Here is a 20,476-nt window from a genome sequence, read left to right as displayed (position 1 = left end):
AGTGAATTGCACCTTAAAGGAAACACATGAGCGAAATTTTGTCACCCGAGAATCTCGGGTCCTAAACTTTTCCCTTCTACTTTCCTCTAAGCCAACAGATCTGCTCCTCCTCCTCTTCCACTCCAAATCCTCCATGGCCTCGGTTTCTTTCTTTCGGATTTGTGCTACTGAAAAGGATGCTAATTTCTAAACAGCCTTGGGAGTCCTATTACACCACCCTGCTGTCTCCTTCCGCCCCGGGGAGCAAAGCCCATTCCGACTCCAGAATCAATCAGCCTGATCAGACTCCAATCTCGCGGGCTGGAGAACAGTAGGGAAGGGCTAGGGGGTGGGATAAGGTCCCGCTCCGGGTCAGCCTTGGATTAGGACCTTTCTGGCAGTACCTCCAGCTGTATTCTCTCTGCACAGAATAACTTTAGCTTTTAGCTCTGGTCTTCCTCCAATAAAGCACATCCGCCAAGTGTCCAGATTTCTGCTCTCTGATGGGCATCTCAGGCATCCCCACAAACTCTTGTATTCGGTCTATTTCAATTAGGCGACTTTGCGTGCACCTGGAACTCTAAAACCTCAGCTAGGGCTGGTAGAGGTGACTGACCGGAGGTCATATAGCAAATATGGCAGAGCCAGGGCTGGAGAGGACACGACCCTGTGTGTCCTGTCGCTGGCTGCGGAGAGATTCACGTCTCACGTCGGTGTCTGACCGCGGGAATGCGCATACAGTCTGCGCATTAGGACTTTTCAGAACAGTTTACCCTCCTCTATTCTCTGCTGCCTGCCCTCGAGGGCGGGGGGGGGGGGGGCTGGCAACTTGCGCCCAAGCTCCTTTGTCATCCTGTATACCCAGAGGCTCGAGAGATAAAGGGATCTTTGAGAACTGGGGGGCAAGCAACAAGGCGAACGTGGGAGATAAGCGCCGACGCTGGGTGAGTGGTTTGGACCCAAGGTTCAGGGCACTCGTTCTGGGGAAATTTTGGTTCAGCGACTTCATTTATTAGCAATGCGGCCATAGGCAAGTTTCATTTCAATCACGGAGCGTCAGTTTTCTCATCTGTAAAGTGGGGCGGGGGGCGATCTTACCTGCCTTCTCTGTTGTGGGACTTCTGTGAGTTTCTGCCCCTAAAGCCTTCAACAAAGGCGGTCTATTCTTATCTGGAGGCTTTCCAGGGGAAACTCCAGAGAGTCGGGGTGGGCTTGATCTTGGAAAGATTTGTTGGAACTTGGTGTCCCAAGTCCTTGTCCTAGGCAGCAAAAGCACCCCCAAACCAGAGCCCCAAAGATGTTAACTGCCTGGTTTCTACCTCTTGGTTCTTTGTGGGTAACTTTTTTTCCTCTCTAGGCCTCAATTTCCCTGTTTGTACTATGGGCAGAGACATACTCCCAGGATCCGGAAGTGTCAGCTAGACGGGCCTTCCCCGTAGCCATGGCGGTCAGAAACGGGGTCCAGGGTCAAGGGAAATGCCACCTTCCCTTTGCTATTTACCAGAAAGGGCTGGGAGCAAGGGGAGAGGACAGACAGATATCTGGTGGAACTACAGATCTCTTGCTTCTGTGCGGTTCCCGGGGGGGGGGGGGGGGGGGGGGGGGGGGGCAGCGGCAGGTGGAGGTCTTAGGGGGCAGGGGCAGGCAGGGTTTTTGCCTGGGCGGCCGGGATCTGTTGTTCGATCACCCCGCTGGCATCCGGGTGCTGCTCTGGGGCCCTTGGGGAGCTGCCTCCCGCTCAGGTCCTCAGTTTCCCAGGACCCTGGGTCATCACCCACTCTTACCCATCTCCCCTTGTGGACAACGCCTTGGCCTCTGCTCATCGCGCCCAAGACTCCAGGCTGTGAGTGGACGTCTTTGGGGCTGTTCATGTGCTGCTTCATAAGGCGAAGGAACATCGAGGGAATTTTCTAAGGGACAGGTCTTCAGTCTGGCCTCCTGGGGGCGAACGAGCAGAGAAGATTCCCTCTTTCCCTGGGGCGTCCCTATAATCCCCGTTGGGTTGTGTTTATCTTGTCTCTGCTATTTGAGGGGGTGGGTGTGTTTCCATTTGCACCCGCAGAAATTACTACCGCTACTGATGCTCTTCAGGAAAGGAAATTGATCTCTCTGTGCCTTAAGAGGGTTGGGATAGCCAAGAGCAGGAAGGTTTTAAAGTTTGGGGTGAGGAGGGGGGCTTGCTCACTGGGCCTGAGCTGCTTTCAGTGTGGGGAGTCCCTGAGGGCTGAGCAGCTCTCTCTACTCTACTGTTTAGAGCAACTGAGAGGGAGGGGTGTAGACACCAAATCCCACTCCCCGTGGAAGAAACTTTGAGAAGCTCTGAGGGAGTCTGAACTTCTGGGGAAATATCGAGCATTTCCAATTGCTCCTTCCACATATAAGACTGAAAATGGCTTACGGGAATTTTCAAAGTTTAAAATTGCAAGGGCTAGTTCAATATTCATCAGAGGAAATCCATGAAAAGCTACCACTCTGCTGGTCTAGGTGTTGCTTCCAGTTTTTTCTATCACACTCCCTGTCTCTTTTCTACCTTCTCTTTAGCTTCCTTCCTACCTAAACATTTCTTCCTGGGTGAGAAAGCCAGGTTGAAAGCACAAGGGCAACCCAGTTCCTGCCCCAGAGCCAGCTATCTCTGGGAACTAAATAGGAGGAAGACAACCTTCACACACACCAGGCCATAGGAGGAAAAATAAAAGGGGGTAGGAATCTTTTGATAAGACCAGTGCTATTTGGCTCTGGGTTGGTGAGCATACTTTATTTAATGGAGCAGAAGGTATTCGTAGGAATCGGGTTGCTGAAGGCTTCTTTCTGTGGGCCAGTTTCTCATTAGGATCAAGCAGCTTCAGGCCCCTCAATAAACACTCATTTGCTGAGTACTTCTAGATTTGCTCACCCACCCCCCCCCCCCGCCCCGGAAATCCATGTATTGTGTGCCTCTCACTGATCCTGGACCTCAGAGTGGCTGTTTCTCCTTTCTCTGTCACCCTTGGCAGTGATCTTATCCCAACTCTGTGTTCCCCATCACTGGGTTATGTACCTCATCAGATTCAACCTGGTCTCCTGAACGAACACTGCTCCGGAGAGTAAAAGGGAAGCTCAGGCAATTAAGGAGGGGGCGGTCTGGGTCTTATGCCAGTGCTATCTGGGACTCTTTGATAGGAGGGTGGCCCCTGATTCCTGGTCCTCCTTCCCTGAAGGATTCCCCTCAGAGAAGGCAGGGTCTGGTGCAGGCAGGGGAAAGGATTGACTCTGGGGACGCTTTGGCCTTGGAGGTTAAATTTAGAACTTTAGGAAGTTTTTAGCAGGCAATGGTGCATTAAACTTTTATAGAGATGGAGAATATCCAACTCCCCCTTTCCCCTCTTTACAAACCTTCCAGTGTTTCTACCAACATAGCCTTCATGAACATTTCCTGTGTGCTAGGAACTCTGATAGATGCTGTGGGGATCCAGAGGATCAGACAGATCTCTTCTAGAGGGTCTTGGAGGAGATGGCATTAATTATTTAATTATGGTACCAGGGAGAAAGAGCTCATCACATTAAGTGCTCCACATTAAATGGTATGAGACTGGGCAGGCTTTGTGCACAAGAGATAAAGCAGTGTTGAGGACAGTGGATGGAGCCTCAGGGCTGAAACACAGTCTTTAATCTAGTTTAGAAGTCTGGAAGTAGCTCCCACTTTCCTGCTCTGCCAAGAGCACAAAGCATAACTTCTGCCTGTCTCCATTCCATTCAACATGGGCATGTGTACTTTTCCATCACTGACCCCATGAGTTTCCTAAATCAAAGGGCCAAGGAAAGCCGGCAGAAAGGGGACCTGGATTTCTGGCAGAGAATTTCCCCGAAGGAGTCCTTAGCAGATTTGGCTGCAGTCAGGGAGTTCCTTTGAGGGCAATGAAACAGAAGTTCGGCCTGTGCTTATTAGAGGTTACAACCCGCTAAAAAATGATGGCCGCATTACCCAGAAACATCTAGCTATTTCCTTTGCCAGCCACAAGCATATATGCTGAAAGGTCTGAAGTAGGAGACCATTTCTTCTTCCCTTCCTCCCTCCGATGATCGTTCCCTCCTTCCTCCGTCTCTCTCTTCCTTGACAGGTGGCAGGTGACAGAAGTTGGGCGAAGGTTTGTCCAAGCCCCTCATTTTAACAGAAAGAATGAGGAGGAGAGAAACCCTACACCAAATAACTAATCAGAGACATTGCTGTTGCTTTGGTCGTTACTCTAAAGAAAAACTATTGTGGAGGGGATAAGGGGGTGGGGGTTGAATTCGAGTAAAATTTAAAATGCATCATGGCACAGCTCCAGGGAGAGCATCCGTTCCACCGTGTACACTTTACATGAAGTGCTCCGGAGAAGTGAGCATGTGAGGACAGTGCCTAACGCCGGCGCCCTCCAGGCTAACCGCCGCCCTTCAGGCTAAATGCTGCCGAGCGAGAAGCATTTCGGAGGCTTGACTATGGGTAGAGCACTGGTCCCCACTCCCTGCGGATCCATAGCTCCTCGCTTGCCTGGGCCCAGGGTCCACCCCTCCCTGCCAGCGTGGAGGCGGTGTGCCCTCCGCAAACTCCCAATACCGATCTCGCGCACCCATTTTCCAACCCACCACCCCCTCCTCAAAGCGAAGAGGTGGGCACCTGGGATGCACGTCCTGCTTTTTCTGCCCGGGCTCTCCTGTCTCCTCCACATTTGCCCCCGACGTCCCAGAACAGCGGAGCAGAACACGGCATCCGCCCAGCGAGGGCGCAGCCTGTGCGCCTCTAGCGCTTTCAGGGCGCGGCGAGGATGTTAAACCGACCGCAAAGGCCAGGATGCAGACCCCAACTCAAATCCTGCTCCCCTTCTTTCTGTCTCCCTTCTGCCCGAGTCTGCCCAGCTCAGCCCCGCTCCTCCCCAGCTCGGATGTCGGTGCTCGGAGATTCTTCGTTTGCCACTTTGCGAGGAACTTTGGCCGGCTCCCCTGCGCCACCCGAGGAGGGTTGTTAGTGAGCTAGCAAGGCCCTACGCTGAGAGCTGGAAGGCACCTATGCTGCGATTGGCTGCGGCGAGGCGGAAGGATGACGTTATGCAAATGAGGGGGCGGCCCCTTGAGGCGCCGGCCCCGCCTCCTCCCTTTGGGGTTAGTGTGCCTGTGTTTAGCTCTGGGGAGAGTCAAACTGGATTCCATAGGGAAAGCCTGCAAATCACTTCTATTTTAGCAAGAAGAAAACAGAATCTCCATTCAGCAGGGTCCACTTCTCTCTCTTTCTCCCTCTCCTCTCCTCTCCTTTCCTCTCCTCTCCTCTCTTTCTGTCTTTCCCTACCCCCCTCCCCCTCCCCCCCCATCCCACTCTCCCTCTCTGGTGTATCTGTCTACAGCAACCAGCGTCCTCCTCATCTACACGCACTGAAAGGAAAGAAATATCTTTGGTTGGGAGAGAAGGAGGAAAAAAAAAAGAGAGGAAAAACTTGCCTGGTTGTGGAAAATGACACTTGAAGTAGCAAAGCCGGCAGCGCGAGTTGAGTCTATTGTTTCTTAAATTGCCACCAGGGCTTTTTTTTTTTTTTTTTTTTTCTTCCTGCTTCTTCAAGTGAACGGTACCTCTTCAAAAGGAAACTCCAGCCCCTCCTGTCCTCCACCGGCCTGTGATCATTACAAAAAAAAAAAAAAAAAAAAAAAAGCAAAAAAAAGCAAAAAAAAAAGCAAAAAAAAAAAGCAGAAAAAAAAAGCACCCAAACCAAAAATTAACCAACCAAACAACCCCCAACAGCCAAGCATACATCTCTATTTTTTTTTATTTTGGTCTTTTTGTTGGATTTTCCCTTCTTTTTTTTTCTCCGTTTTTTTTTTTTTTTCGCGTTATCGCTCAGTTTTGAGCGAAGGTTTACATTTTTTAAAAATTTGCTTTCCAGCCCGCCTTGATCTTCTAGCGCGAGTTCATCGACTCAAAAAAAAAAAAAAAAATCTCTGGCTGGCGTTTTTCTTTCCTTTTTTTTTTTTTTTTTTTTTTTTTTTTTTAATTTTCAAGGGGGAGGAGATTTTCCACAAGAAAAGGTTGTTTTCATGTTTGGGATTCAGGAAAGCATCCAACGGAGTGGAAGCAGCATGAAGGAAGAGCCGCTGGGCAGCGGCATGAACGCGGTGCGGACGTGGATGCAGGGCGCCGGGGTGCTGGACGCCAACACGGCGGCGCAGAGGTGGGTACCGCACGGGGACCGCGGCCGGGGAGGCGAGCTGCGAGCAGTAGAGCTGGGAGGCGGTAGCGGCCGTGGCCACGACGGACCCGGCCGCGCCACTGCGTCTGCCGCTCGGCTCTGTTCGCCTCTGGGGCTCGGTGCTCCCCGGCCGCTCTGTCTTGATTGCCTTCGGCCGGAGAGCCGGGAGCTGCCTGAGAAGAGCCCACGCTTTGCCGGCAATTTCCCCTGCCTCGTCTGTGACTGTTTTCATTTTGTTTTAAGCCAGAAGAGGCATCTCACGAGCATAATGTTGGATATCTGTGTTTTCTGGGATTGCTATTTCTTTTCCGGCCGGTTGTCTTTTCTTTCTTTTTCTTTTTTTTCCCTCCTTCTCTTCCTTCCGTCCCTTTTTTCTTTCTTCTCTGTTTCTTTCCCTTCTTTCCTTCATTCTTCCTTTCCTTCCTCCTTTCCTTTTTCTTCCTTCTTTCCTTTTCTCTCCTTTAAAAACTTTTCTTTTCCTTCCTTTCCTTCCCTCTTTTGCTCCCTTTCTTTTCTTCTTTCCTCCTTTTCCCTTCCTTTCTTCCTCCTTTCTTTACTTCCAATCTTCCTCCCTTTTTCTTTTCCTCATTCACTCTCTTCCTTCTTTCCTTCCTCTTCTTTCTTCACTCTTACCTCCTCTGTTTTCTCCTGTCTTAACTCCTTTTCTCTCCTCTTTTCTCTCTCCATTTCCCCCTAGAACCATCTCTTGTTTCTCCTCTCTGGTACTCCTTCCCTCTCTCTGGAGCTTTCAGTTTTTCTTGGTCCACTCGGAGAACAGCAAATCCTAACTTTAATTCTGACATCTACTAAAACTCTTCCCCATTCTCTGTCACCATGGCCCCTTCTAGCCCCTCAGCCACTCTCAGCTCCTGGAATGTGGCCTGGAGGCACTGCTCTTGGAAACTGACCTGGGCGAACTTTCCTGGGCACCCACAGTATCGTTTCTGGGGACTCCTGGTCCCAAGTGAGAAATGGCCTTTCTTTTTTTTTTTTTTTCCAGGCCACCAGCTGGTCTTGGGAGAATGGGAGATCTGGTGGCCCCAGGCCCTATCTAGCCTAGAGAGGGCGGAAGGGGAAGAAGGAGGATGACTAATTACATCATTCTCATCTTCTCCGGGGTTGGGGACAAGTGTCCATAACATTGTTCCCATCCGCAATGATTATAAGGATGGGGTGGTTGGTAGTGAGAGTGAGTTAGGTAACTGGGCTAGAAGCGAAAGTGTGCTGTGTGTTTGTGTGGCGCGTGCGTGTGTGTGTGCGCGCGCCCTTGTGTCGGGCAGGTCGGGCTGTCAGTGGCCGCCCTGCACTCATGGCGCCCCAGCCTCCAGACCCCAGGAGGGCGCGCTCAGCTGTCAGCCCTTGTCCATAGGATTTCTGGAAAGAGTGTGAGGATTTCTGCGGAACAGCGAAAGTTTGTCAGGACAGATCTTTAAAAAATCCCAAGTTCCCTTTCCCACAGCGACCACCTCTGACAGCTCCGAGTTCCACCCGCAGATCCTTTTTTTCTTCACATGCTTTATTTGGGGGACGTGTGGCTTCCCCAGACGGGGCACCCGCAGCCGAGGGAGCATGAGGTTTCCTGGAGGATAGCTGCTGCAGCGAGGAGCAGAGCATGTTCCCCATCCACTCTCACCTGTCCACGGGAGATTCGAGGCGGTGGCGGGAACCAACTCCCATGCCCCCCTCTCTCAAAGTTGTAAATGACCGGCTTAATTCCGCCGTCGCGGATTCACCTCATCCACAGCTACTTTTCTACCTCCCCATGCAGCGCGCGTCAAGTCGGAGTAAATGCGTACAGCGTTTTTTCTTTTGCGCAAAACCCAAACAAAACTTTTACACCTCTTTGGCGAGTTCGGGGGGCTCAGTGGCTCTTGGCGGGGAGGAGAGGACAAGCGAAAGCAGGCATGTCCTGTCGCCAGGTGGGCCTGAGGCTCTTGAGGGTGCATGTAAGGCCCCCACTGGGTGTTTTGGGAGCAGAGACCGTGGGTGTTTGAGGATTCGCTTGTGTGCAAGGGGTGACAAGGGGTCGCGGGTCGTTGTCCCGCTTAGACGTCTAACTCTGCGTCTTTGGCCGCAGCGGGGTGGGTCTGGCCCGGGCTCACTTTGAGAAGCAGCCGCCTTCCAATCTGCGGAAATCCAACTTCTTCCACTTCGTCCTGGCCCTCTACGACAGACAGGGCCAGCCCGTGGAGATCGAGAGGACAGCCTTTGTGGGGTTCGTGGAGAAGGAAAAAGTAAGTGGGCGCAGCCCCGCTGCCCCTCGCCCCCGGCTGGGGAACAGGCCCAGGCGCTTTGGGAGGCGCGTTCCTCCGCGAGTGCAAAGCATCCGTAAAATACTCCTGTGCGGGGTCCCCCAAGGCACTTCCCGTCCTGGGCGAACCCGGGCTCCTCGTTCAAGTTCTGCTCCCGAAAAGTTCGCGCAGAGACCCCAGAGGTGGGGAGAGGCGAGCCTGGCTTCGCACTCTAGAGTCAAGGGCGCTGGGAATGAACCTGCCCTCGACTGCGCGACCATGCGCAGCTCCTACCTCTGCTGGCCCAGGCTCGAGCCCCCAGGCCCTAGAAAGGGGATCGCACCCGTGCGAGCCCCACGGAATTTTCTGGAAGGATGGAGGGAGAAGTAAGGGTCGGGAGGACGACAGAGGGATTACAGTTGGCCGCAATTTTTGCTGTTCCCCGGGCCTGTCCGGCTCCCCGGCCGGGGGATCCTGCTTGGGGAAAGTTGCCTCGAAGTCAGTCCACTAGCTCACACCGACCTCTCTCCCGCGTCTCTTGTTGTATCTTTGCATCCTGCTGCAACCCAGGAAGCCAACAGCGAAAAGACCAATAACGGGATTCACTACCGGCTCCAGCTCCTCTACAGCAATGGTGAGGCTCCCTTCGGGTCCGCGCTGGCACCCCGGGGCTCCGGGTAAGGGGAGGGGGAGGGGGGGGTTTCAGGTGGGCCCAGAGAACCCAGAGCAAAGCTCAGTCGTCCGCCACCGTGAGGGTAAACTGGCTTCTCCTGAGTTTCGCCTGAAGAGGTTTCACCTGAGGAGGCCCTAGGTGGCTGGAGGGCGGCCGCATTGGCGGGCGCGTACCTGGGGCCAGGTGTGGCGCCCTTGGCCCTTGCTGGGTCGATTTCTTTTCTCTTCCCCTTCCTAAGGCCGGTTTCCTTCACTTAGCTTAGACCTCATCCCCGAAGTCCTGTGAGTTCAAGGGTCTAGAGCGGTCAGGCCTTGGTAGCTTCGGGAGGACGCGCAGAGGGGCTCAAGCCCTGCGAAGGGAAAGTAGCCTTGTGGGGGTCTGCCTTTTGCCAGCCGCCGTGCCTGGGCACTGGCTTCCAGAAGCACACGGGCTAGGCCAGAAGCCCGTCTCAGGACCCAGGGGTAGGGGGTCCTGGCTGTGCTTCTCCAAGGGAATTGGAGTTCCATCAGCCGTGGAGCCTCATTCTTTGTTTCGTGCAGATCCTCTCTCACTTAATTCTCTTTGGTCCCTCTCCCCCCGCCCCCCCCCCCTCCAGGAATAAGGACGGAGCAGGATTTCTACGTGCGCCTCATAGACTCCATGACAAAACAAGTAAGTTTCTTAATTTCGCGCCGTGAGGGTAACTCAAAGGCCGTGAAATTTGGGAGGGTCAAAAGGCTGGATACTCCTTAGTTGGAGGGCTGGGACTCGAACTCCCACTGCCAGGGCAGACCTCGCTCTCAGCACCACCTTCCTAGTGCGCATATGCTTGTTGGCTAGCAGCTGGGAGGAGGGGGTGGTAGTGGGAGAAGAAGGTTCGAGGGCTCCTTCCCTACAAGGGAAATTAGACCTTGTGAATTAAGACTCTGGGATGCCTAGTGGAGAGAATAAGGGCTGAACTTCCTTTGACCCTGCCCAGGAGCCCCAGGGGGCGCAAAAGTTATCCAGGGACCCTGGGGCAGAGTGGGTAGAACTTGTGAAATCCAAACCATCAGGGCTTCCCCCAGGTAGCGGGAGCAGGTGAGGGGCAAAGACAGCTTCCCAAGGAATGGTGAGATGGAGTGAGAACTCAGGTGACTCAATCTACACATTGAAAAAAAAAAAAAAAAGTTGCATGGTGGTAGTGTTGGAAGTGGGAGCTGACAATTGTTAGAAGACATTTTGCAAAGATTCTCCTGCTTTGCCTCCAAGTTTGGCAAGAAGCCAGGTAGGGCAGGGTGAGTGAGCTTGTGGTCTTAAAGGTACATAAACGGCATTGCATTTTCTTAAGCTCCCCAACACGAGGGTGCTACTCAGAATACTTTAAGGTTGAGTTATGGTTTGAAAGTTATTATTAAGAGCAGAGTCAGAAAAGAGGTCTGATGTTTTAATGAGGCACAGGAACTTTTTTTTAATTTTAAGAAAAAGTTTAGTTTTGGAATTAAATATTTTGGTTATGTAGTTGAAGGACTTAGTAACAAAAAAGAAGACAGTTTTATTGGGTGGAGGAAAGAAATCAGGACAAAGAGAAAAGTTAGCCATTGTGTACTAACTACCAATTTAGTAAGAGAGTTAAAAACTTATTTGCTTGATTTAAAACGAGGGAGGTAGTCTTCATAGATACTGGCTTGGAAAGTTTCAAGTGAGGGTATACATGCATATTGAAAATTGTTTTTAGATACCCATGGCTTAAATATGCTGTACAAAATGCACATTAATAAGCTGTTAGGAGTTTCAGAATCTACTCAGCAAGAAGCAATTTTGTAACAGCTAATTTTAATTATTACCTTCACATTTCATTGTGAATCAAGTAGAAAACATGAGGGTATGAAATGTATTTTTTTAATGATAAATAAGCACCTAGTGAAATCTATTTTATTAGCCCCAAATAGTTAACTTTCTTGAAGATCTGTTTATTTCTTAGTGGAAATAAGTTCAGAGTAAATTCACGTGTATACTCTTAGTCTTGGTATTATTATTACTGTTCTGGGTTTGATCATTACATGGGATAATTCCCTTTCATTTGGATACACTGTATTTTGCTAAAATTTTTCCTGGCCAAGCAAAAAAAAAAAAAAAAAAAAAAAAAACAAAAACAAAAAACAAACACAAAAGGCCGAAAAAGTCTGATTTCGGTAAATTTCAAAAAGTAGTATCAACACAAAAATGTCTTAAGTGGAGTTTTGTTTGAAAGATTGTCTTTGATACACTGGATATCTTTCCCCATCATTCATATCAGAGGAAAGAAAAGATAGGAGAAGAGGGAAAATATGAATTCTAATGCATATTCCTCATTTATTAGAATTTACATTTTAAAAGATAAAAAAATCCCCACAAACCAGTATAAAGGAACTGTCTGCTTATGAAACATTGGCCACTTAGATATTATAAGCAGCTCTAAGAAGAGAGCGGTTGTAAGGAGCAAAAAATTAGGATATGTATGAAGTGATAACTTCTCTCAAAACTTTTAGACCCTTAAAAAAACAGTGCCACAAGAATTCCTTTTCCCATTATGAAATGAACTGACAACACATTCTTCTATGGTGGAAGAATAATCTTGATTTTTATAAGGCAGTGATCTAATACAATTTATTAGCAAGGTCATAGAGCTTTAAAAAAACTATAGTCTAAGGCATTCTTTGACTTGGTCTCATATAAATTCTATCTGTTGTGGGGAGGTGGGACCAGAACAGGGTACATATAATTTAATGCTAGCAGATATAAGAAAGTCATTTGCCATAGAAATTACATAAAATTATAAGTGTTCACAATTATATATTTTGGTGGGGAGACACCTGAAAAAAGTTTTAGTAATTATCTGAATTTAGTTTAAAAATAGCAATAAAACTGTTTTTTTTGTTTCATTTTTGGTTTTTTTTGAGGCATACCTGTTTGCTTTCATAATAGTTGTCTAAGTCTTTCTCTGTAGCTTTTACTTTGAAAAGCAGTCCCTGTCTGTTATCCGGTTGCTTGTTCCTTGCTTATGTGCTGTAAGAGTTTGGGAAATAGGTTAGCTTCTTGTGTACACAGTTAATACAATAATCTTCAAAAAGCAGGTCCATGTGAAGAAGCATAACTTTTCTTAGCTGTGACGAAACTATTATGTTTTAGCCTTGATGAGCAAAACAGTGGATTCTCCTCTAGCTTGAAATTATTCTGTGATAAATGATTGCCAAGTCTGATTTTAAATTTCTTAAATTTTTGATTTAAGTATGCAGTGACTCCTTCAATCAGAAGTAAGACTTGACATAAATGGACTGATTAAATAGTTCCTTTCTTTCCCCTCTGTGAAATTCTTCGGGATATATAGACTCAGGATTTTGATGTTTAGCGTGCAGAATGGAGTAATTTCAGTAGTGTGATGAGTTCTAATAACATCATAAATTTCAGATGGAATATCTAGACATGGTTCAAGTGTCTTAGCTGCTTCTTTATCGTGACATTTTTCACATCAGAGATGCAGGTTTATGTGTGTGATGTCATTTCTTTGACTCACAGGTTGGGGTTAAAACTTGAAGAGAATCCTTGGCAAGCAAAAATCAAAACTAGCTGGGCACTTTATATTTCCATAGAATGTTCCTGCTCTTGAGTAGAGTTAGCAGCATTGAGATCAAACAGAAATGTACTCAATCAACCAAGATATATTGGTATGCACAGTATTTCACACCTTTTTAAAGTGCCTCATTATATCTTTTGGGTAATGATTTTTAATTTTGGACTCTACCAGGAAAGAGGAAGCTTTAGTAGAAGTGAATGTGTAAGGATCTGAGCTCTTGTATCCCTATGCATCTCTTCTAAAATGCAAAGGATATAATGATATTCCAGATATTTGTCCACCAACTAGAAATTAAGAGACTTGCTTTTGGGAAGGTTTGTTCAAAACCAAGTTTAGCTGGACTAAAAATAGGCCGTTTTTGTGTCATTGCTGTTTTTGGTATTCCATTAGTGAGCATGCAGAAAGGCCTGCAGGATCCAGAAGTTTATGGCTGTTGCATCCAGAAACAGTATCTGCTGCAGAAACTCACATGAACCCAGTGGGGGAGGTCTGAAGTTTAATGTACCTCGTTTCAGATTTTCATGTAGTATTTGAAACATGATTATGTTCTGTGATTGCTTCAGCGAGTTATCTTTAGATTTTTTTTAAAGCCTTTATCTCCCCTCCTATCATCTTGCTTTGAAAAACATGACATTTTTATACTTCAACGAAAGAATACCAGATTCCATAAAGGTATCAAAAACAAAACACTCCCTGCCTTCAAACAAAAGGTTTTTTGTTTTGTTTTTCTTTTTGGAGAGGGGAAAGTAATAGCCACACAATCCTTGTATGTATGGATTCAAAGGTAGGTGATAATATGCAGTGAGAGGACGGCTAAAAAGACCCAGCCCATTGGGAAGCCTAAGGTACAATCATCAGAAATGCTGTCATATTTCTCTTTCCAGCTAATCTTTATATATTTGTTTTGATGTTCCCAGTACTTTAAGTTATGGATGCAAGTGCATTTTTTCCTATTGATTGTTTCATTATATCCTGCCACAGCGATGTGGATTTGATTAACAACCCTTTCCATTCGCGGTTCTTCATTGGTAGATAAACACGTTTTTAGTGTATCAATAAGTTCCAGAGGAATTCAGCTAGGCCATTGGAGAGGTTCTTTCATATATTTGTGGAAACAAACAAAAAAGAACGGGCAAGTTTATGGTTAGGAGCCATATTTCAGCAGCTTACTCTCTTCTTTGGTAACGTGTCAAAAATGCAGGTGATTTAAATTTCCTTGCACATAGAGGAATGAAGAAGTTTGGAATTTTTATGCATGATCAGGACCTGTGTTTGGGAAAATGTAAACTCATCACAGTGGAAAATGTGTTGTTTGGAGTCTGGGGGTGAAAACAAAGCTGATGGTTTTGGAGAGATTGCCGGAGCCAGATGGCCTAGTACTTCCCCAGTCTGGCGGTCCAACTGCTCCCTCCTGGATAATATACAGCCATTTGTTCGGGGATATTTACGCTAGAGCTGTTTCCATGTGAATGTTTGAACAGCATTAAAAACGAACATATTAGTAGTGATGCATTTATTGAACTTGTATGACTCCACAGATAGTCTGTGCTTATATTTCTTAGAGGAATGAAGGAGTGTTTGGATGTTGGCGAATTGTTTATATAGTTGTGGAGTGAGAGTGATTTGGTCTTAGTGAGTAATTAAAATATGTAAGCATTTGGACACTAACGGATGTAATGGTGGCACCTACCTGGCAGCTCCGTGGTGAAAATTAAATGAATTCATACGTGTAAAGTGCGTAGGACAGTGACTGGCACATACTAAGTGCTTAATAAATTAGCTGCTTTTATTATTTTATTACTATTATTATTATTATTGCCCCATTGGGTTGACAAAGCTGGTTATATCTGCTAATATAGATGTAAATGTTGTTATCATATGAGTGAAATATCTTTTATTACTGCTAGAAAAAGTAATAGCATGTGATATTGTTAGAAAGATCCCGTTATTGTGGTGTTTGAATAATAGAGATTTTATTTCTTTGAGACATAAAAGATGCATTCTAAAGCTCACTGCTTTTGGTACACATTCTCTTTTTATTCAGGGCTGTGATGTAACTGAACAGCATACTGAATATGATATCATTCCTTTGCAACTTTCCTAATTCACTTCTGAAAACAGGCCTGCTGAGCTGCTGAGCTGAAATTACATCTTTGTAATTTGTTCACTAGTAGCCAAGCTGCTAATTGAAGCAAAATAATTTTTATTTTATTTTCCACTTTTAATTTTGGATTTCTGTTTGACACAACTGTTTATGAAATGTCATTTGTAGTGTTTTCTTTGACACAGGTTAATTTTTAACTGGGACCGCTTGCCGGAAATTTCTTGAGCCACATTAGTTAATTTTTTTTTTTTTTTAAATGACAAGCAGTGGAACTTGGTGGTTGAAGATAATGATTAATAATACAATGTGTTGATAGTGTAGGTGTTCATATTATTTTTTGATTAGTTTCAATGCTTGGTAATTTGCTGCTAAAGGCATGCTGACAGTTTGTATTTAGAGGACACTTTATTTCTGGTTGAAGGATATACTTTGTATATTCAGGAGTGTGTTCTGTAAGGCAACAAATCAGGTTTAGCCTTTTATTTTGTATTTGGAAAAGAGTGATGTATAGTCAATGGTACTGTTTTGATTTAAATGGAAAATAAGGAGTTTTTGTTAGTTACAGGTAACCTAGCTACCTGTTTTCTTTCCTCCTTTCCTACCTTCCTTCTTTTATCTTTCTTTCTTTCTTCTTTCTTTCTTCTTTCTTTCTCTTTCTTTCTTTCTTTCTTTCTTTCTTTCTTTCTTTCTTTCTTTCTCTTTCTTTCCTTTTCTTCCTTTCCTTCCTTTCTTTCCTTATTTTCTTTCTTTCTTTCCTTCCTTCCTTCCTTCCTTCCCTTTTCTTTCTTTCCCTCGCTTCCTTCCTCCCTCCCTCCCTCTCTTTCTTTCCCTTCCTTTCATCATTCTTTCTGTCTTTCTAAACTAATGATACCAAGTCTCCTATTGTTTATAAACTAAGAAAGCTTCTTCATGAAAACATTTTATTCCTGAAACCCTCTTGCAGTCTGATGAACCAAAGTCAAAAGTATTCCCTTTGCCCACTTCATTCTGGCATGGAACACAAAGAGTTAAAACTGTTAGAAAAGTAAACAAAGAAAAGCCCTGCTCAATTCTCTGCATTTCCTTTGCATCCCTTCGAAGTATGACCCTGGTGTACTCGCACCTAGGAGTATTTTTTGAAGCATTTTTCGTTTTAGCGTGTAGTCTTTATCCATAATAAGTTTCAATTAACTTTTAAGACCCAGTGATATTTTTGACAGAGCTGAACCATAGTTCACAAGATGCCTTCTAAAACAGTAGCAACCAAGGCAGATTTTCTCTAGTGATTGATTTATTTCTTTTCAAAGATGCTATAGGTTGTTACATAATTGGGCATTTGAAACTTATGGCATCTTATCCTCTCTCAGTAGACTTTCTGGCATTGTTGTCGCCTAAAGGTGTGAAAGTTTAACAAGTCCTATTTTTTCACTCTTTTTTTTTAAATGTAAAAATTATTCATTGAAAAAACCCTCAGACTAAAAGTCAGTAGAACATTAAAAATAATTGTGATATTTTCTTTGTGCTCACTAGAGGAAAATATTAAGAAAAGGGAGGCTAGTATATCAGAAGAATAAATTGCTCAAAATATGTCAGGTTTTGACAATTTGTTTATCAGTTTTACTGGGTTTCTAAGTTGAGATGAAGTTTGTGCTGCTTATTCTTTTACTTTTCTTCCTGTACAAGCATTCCTGCCACCTTCAGGGATTTATTTGCATTGGCAGGATGAATGTAAACAGCGCTTTCTGCTTGATACTGTGTTTTTTTGTCAGTTAAAACCTCCACTTGCTTCACTTTCAATTCATTAATTTAAATAATATATTTCGTATGCTTTCTCTCCCCCTCCTGCCCATCTCTGTCACAGGCTTCCCATCCTTACTCTTGATGAACACATTGATTTATTTAAACCACTGTTGCCTTTGTCGCTCTCACAGCAGACTACCTTCCTTGCAGTGAGTGGACGCATGATTTACTGTGGAGGATGAAAATAAGCCTTCTTCTCGGTGTTCCATTGTCTGGGTCCTAAACCAGCTGTCTATTAAAATGGTTTCACTTAAAGTAGTCGATGCTGTTTATATGCTTCTGTGATCTCCCAGCTGGTCCAGCCTCCTCGTGCTTTACTCACAGAGGCACGTATTTAAATTAGGAAGAAGAGCAGGAACTTCTCCCTAAGTTGGTGTTAGAAGACCCCTTTCCTTTTAGGCTTGAAGTCTGAGTTTGCGGAACTGTGAACCAGTCTTGCCATGGGTAGTAAATGTATATGAGATTTGATGTGTACATAAGTTGAAGGGAGAACTTGGTGGCATTTTTTTTTTTTTAAGTCTGTCTTATTGTTGACACTCTGCATCAGAGACATTTATTAAAATAGTTTTAGCCTGTTTTCTTATGTTGGATCTCATCAGAACGTTGATTTTTTTACCATACTTTTATATGATTTTGTGAGTGTATGTGTATGTGTGTGTGTGTGTTTTCTTTTTAGGGCCCTACATGTGGCATATGGAAATTCCCAGGCTAGAGGTCGAATCAGAGCTTCAGCTGCTGCCTACACCACAGCCACAACAACGCCAGATCTGAGCCGCATCTGCCACCTATAGCTCAGCTCACAGTAATGCCGGATCCTTAAGGCACTGAGTGGGGCCAGGGATTGCACCTACATCCTCATGGATACCAGTCAGGTTCGTTGTCACCAAGCCACAATGGGAACTTTGTGTGGGTATTTTACCAAGCCTTTTCAGCAAAAAAAAACAAACAAAACAAAACAAAACAAAAAAAACTGTTTAGGGGAGGTGGGAGCTGGAGCTGCCTTTGGCCCAGTTCCACTCTATAGCAAACCCTATTACGCCAAGGTTCTAGATTACTTTTCAGGATTTTAGTTCTACTCCCAAGGACAGGGAAAAGACTGTGTTTTATGTGCTTTTATTTCAGAAGTCCCAGAAGCAGCCAGCCTTCTTTTATCTGTGTTTATTGTTCTGTCGAGGCTCCAAGGAAAGGGACAGCTGAAAAATCATGCTTCCATCCATGCCCAGAGTTCCTAACTATTTCTGAGCAAACCCAAACTCTTGCTTTCATTTTTCTAGGCTTGATTTAGAGAAAGATTCTCCATTTTGACTCTGCTGCCAGAAGTGAAGTGGCAGGTTGACATTTGGTAAAGATGAATTGCGGAGGCCATGAGCCTTCAACAAATGATGTTCAGTCATCCAAGATAAAAACAGAGGATTCCTGGGAGTCCGTGGATCAGCCACTATTTGGGGGAGTCATCAGTGTATTCTCATTCTCATTTAATTGACTATCATTGTGGGTCCATTGATTTCAGTGGAACCAGCAGCCTCAGTAAAAGTAATATTGGTATCATCTAGAAAGAATCAAAATGACAAAGTCTGACGTAATTGATACTTTTTCTTCCCCCCAAAGCTGATTTGTTTTTGAATAGGAGGGAATAACCCCATTAATACCTGTAAATTTTATTTACCAAGTTACTTTTATTAGTTTAGCATGACAGAAAACTAAAGTTGAAACAGAGGCTGTCAGGGTATGAAGAGGACATACAAAACACGTAATGATAATAGATTTTCACAGAATTGTATGGTTAGAATTTGTTGGCACCATGTATGAGATCTACTCAGTTATTTACAGTGTTTCTTTGATTTTTTAAAAGCAGTGCTTGCAGTAAATAAGGCAGGCAGATATAAGTTTTGGTTTTTAAAACATTTTTAATTTACTGAATGCATTTTCTGGAGTAAAGCAACATCTTGGGTATTTAAGAGGTCTTTTGAGAATGCGGGAAAGCAGCATCCATGCATGTTCAAACCAATGGATGAGAATTTGAGTCATAATATGATATTAACACAATCTCTATGACTTCCCCAGAAGAGAGTTATGGATTACATAAAGTGGAGTAGTAACTTTACCGTATGGAGATCTGGTTGTGAGCTCTGATGAGTGGCAGGCACCCCCTTAACCAAGTGGTCAGAGTTTACTGCTGGTAGTGGAACTAGTTGACAGTGTGATGTGATACATGGAGAGGAACTCAGTGCCGCATCTGTGGTATTTCAGTCCTGAATTGCGTAACTTTAGTCTAAGTCTCAGGAAACATTAGACAAATCCAAACTGAGGGTGTTTTACCAAATAACTGGCCTCTATTCTTTAACAATGTCAATGTTGTGAAAAACAAAGACTTAGAATGTTCCTTATTAAGGAGTTAAGACAATTGAATATAATGATTGATATTGTATTTTTATTTTTTTTTGCTACAATGGACATTATTGGGTAATTTGTGAATCTCAGTAAGGTGTTTAGATCAGATTGTGTTGGAGCGATGATAATTTTTGGATTCAGATAATTGTGCTATGGCTAAGTAAGAGAATTCCTTATTTTAAGGAGGTACAGACTGAGGTATTTAGGGCATGTCTGCAATTAAGAGAGAAAATAGAGAAAGGAAAAAGAATAGCAAATTTACTAAAATGTATGCGTTTGAGACGTCTGGTTAAAGGGTATCTAAGAATTCTTTTTTTATCCTTGCAAATTTTTGTAAGTCTAAAGTTATGTCAAAGTAAAACATTAAAAAATATAGAATTATAGCAGGGTAACCATAGAAATGCTTCTGATGGGCTAATGGTAAAGAAATGTTTTATTCTTGTGCAGGTACTTTTTGTCATTTTTAAATTTGTTGTTTTAATTTTTTAAAAATTTGTTTAAATTTTTTGTTTTGTGATAGAGTTAGGTGTCATAATCAGAGCCTGCTCTGTAGGTTCACATACACTGTGTCATAAGCCATCCCCCACCATTTACAGTTCTGAACATTCTAGGTTCATAAACAAAGCCCATTCCAGCCAACTACAAGTTAGGTACCACAGTTTCTATGTGTCCTAAAGAGGGATAGTCTGTGGTTAATTTAAGTAGTTTCGACACCAAGAAATTGGGAGTTATCTGAATGTGTGAAAGTAATTTTATTAACAATTTGAAGCTGTGTTATATGTGTATTATGCAGTGATGCAGTGTTAAGTTTGTTAAAATGTATCCCCATACAGAGTACTGCTGTACCCATAGCTGTGAGTTTTTTCTTTGGCCCAGGGATTGACATGTAGATCTTCTAGGAAGCTGAAGTCTCAGGCCCATTTCCTGGTGTCCTTAAGCGAAATGTTTGCACACATATTTCTAAAAACAGCAAAAGCATCTTGGCTGGTGAGGTGGTTTGGGACTCCAAATTTTGAGAGTCAGACATAATTTTTCTTACTTGAGGGAGATAGCTATGGCTTAAGACCCACCCCAGCATATGTGGGTGAGTATTACTGTTTGGGTGGGTGTACACCCTGGAAAGCACATGTTTTCAGCCTGTAGGCAGGAAGAAGGATTTCCCTTGACTGATGAAGCAGCTCAAAGAAGACACAGTGAGTGGCCTTATTAACCATACCCTCACTTGTGCTCTGCTACTTACCTCTAGAGCGTCACATGCTGGAGCCGGAAGTATCACAATGAGAGACCAAGATGCACCATTAAATAATCAACTCCATGTGCTTTTCTGTATTTGAGATCACTCAAGTATCTCAATCTGGGACACCTTTTGGGTTTTCCCCGTCCCTACTGATTAGATTTATTTTTATTCTGAATTGAAAGGAGAACTGTGGTTGTCTTGGTGACAGAAGCCCCCCTCAGACACAGATCCAAAGCTGTGCGTCATGATATAGTGGTTTATGGGACAGAGAAGATCACATCCCCTTCCACTCCATTTGGGCTGATCCTTGAGAA

At 44.7% G+C, this 20,476-nt stretch overlaps 1 protein-coding gene across 9 annotated transcripts in view; it reads left to right on the top strand.

The window, feature by feature from the left end:
* The first annotated feature begins 691 nt into the window (after positions 1-691).
* Positions 692-20,476, top strand: part of EBF1 (EBF transcription factor 1) — a 397,861-nt gene continuing 378,076 nt past the window's right edge. For 4 of the 9 annotated variants that reach the window (XM_047779130.1, XM_047779099.1, XM_047779017.1 and 1 more), the window contains exons 1-4: positions 5,698-6,155; positions 8,251-8,407; positions 8,975-9,038; positions 9,673-9,728. In XM_047779130.1, coding sequence (XP_047635086.1) covers positions 6,022-6,155; positions 8,251-8,407; positions 8,975-9,038; positions 9,673-9,728 — 411 coding nt within the window. In that variant the 5' untranslated portion in view covers positions 5,698-6,021. Of the gene's footprint in view, positions 924-5,695; positions 6,156-8,250; positions 8,408-8,974; positions 9,039-9,672; positions 9,729-20,476 lie in introns of those variants that run through there. The other 5 variants (XM_047778847.1, XM_047778764.1, XM_047778595.1 and 2 more) reach the window with 3 other exon arrangements.

The sequence above is a fragment of the Phacochoerus africanus genome, chromosome 1 (assembly GCF_016906955.1).
Source record: "Phacochoerus africanus isolate WHEZ1 chromosome 1, ROS_Pafr_v1, whole genome shotgun sequence".
NCBI lineage: Eukaryota > Metazoa > Chordata > Mammalia > Artiodactyla > Suidae > Phacochoerus > Phacochoerus africanus.
Note: the sequence above shows the minus strand (reverse complement) of the source record. Positions and strands in the feature narration are given on the sequence as shown.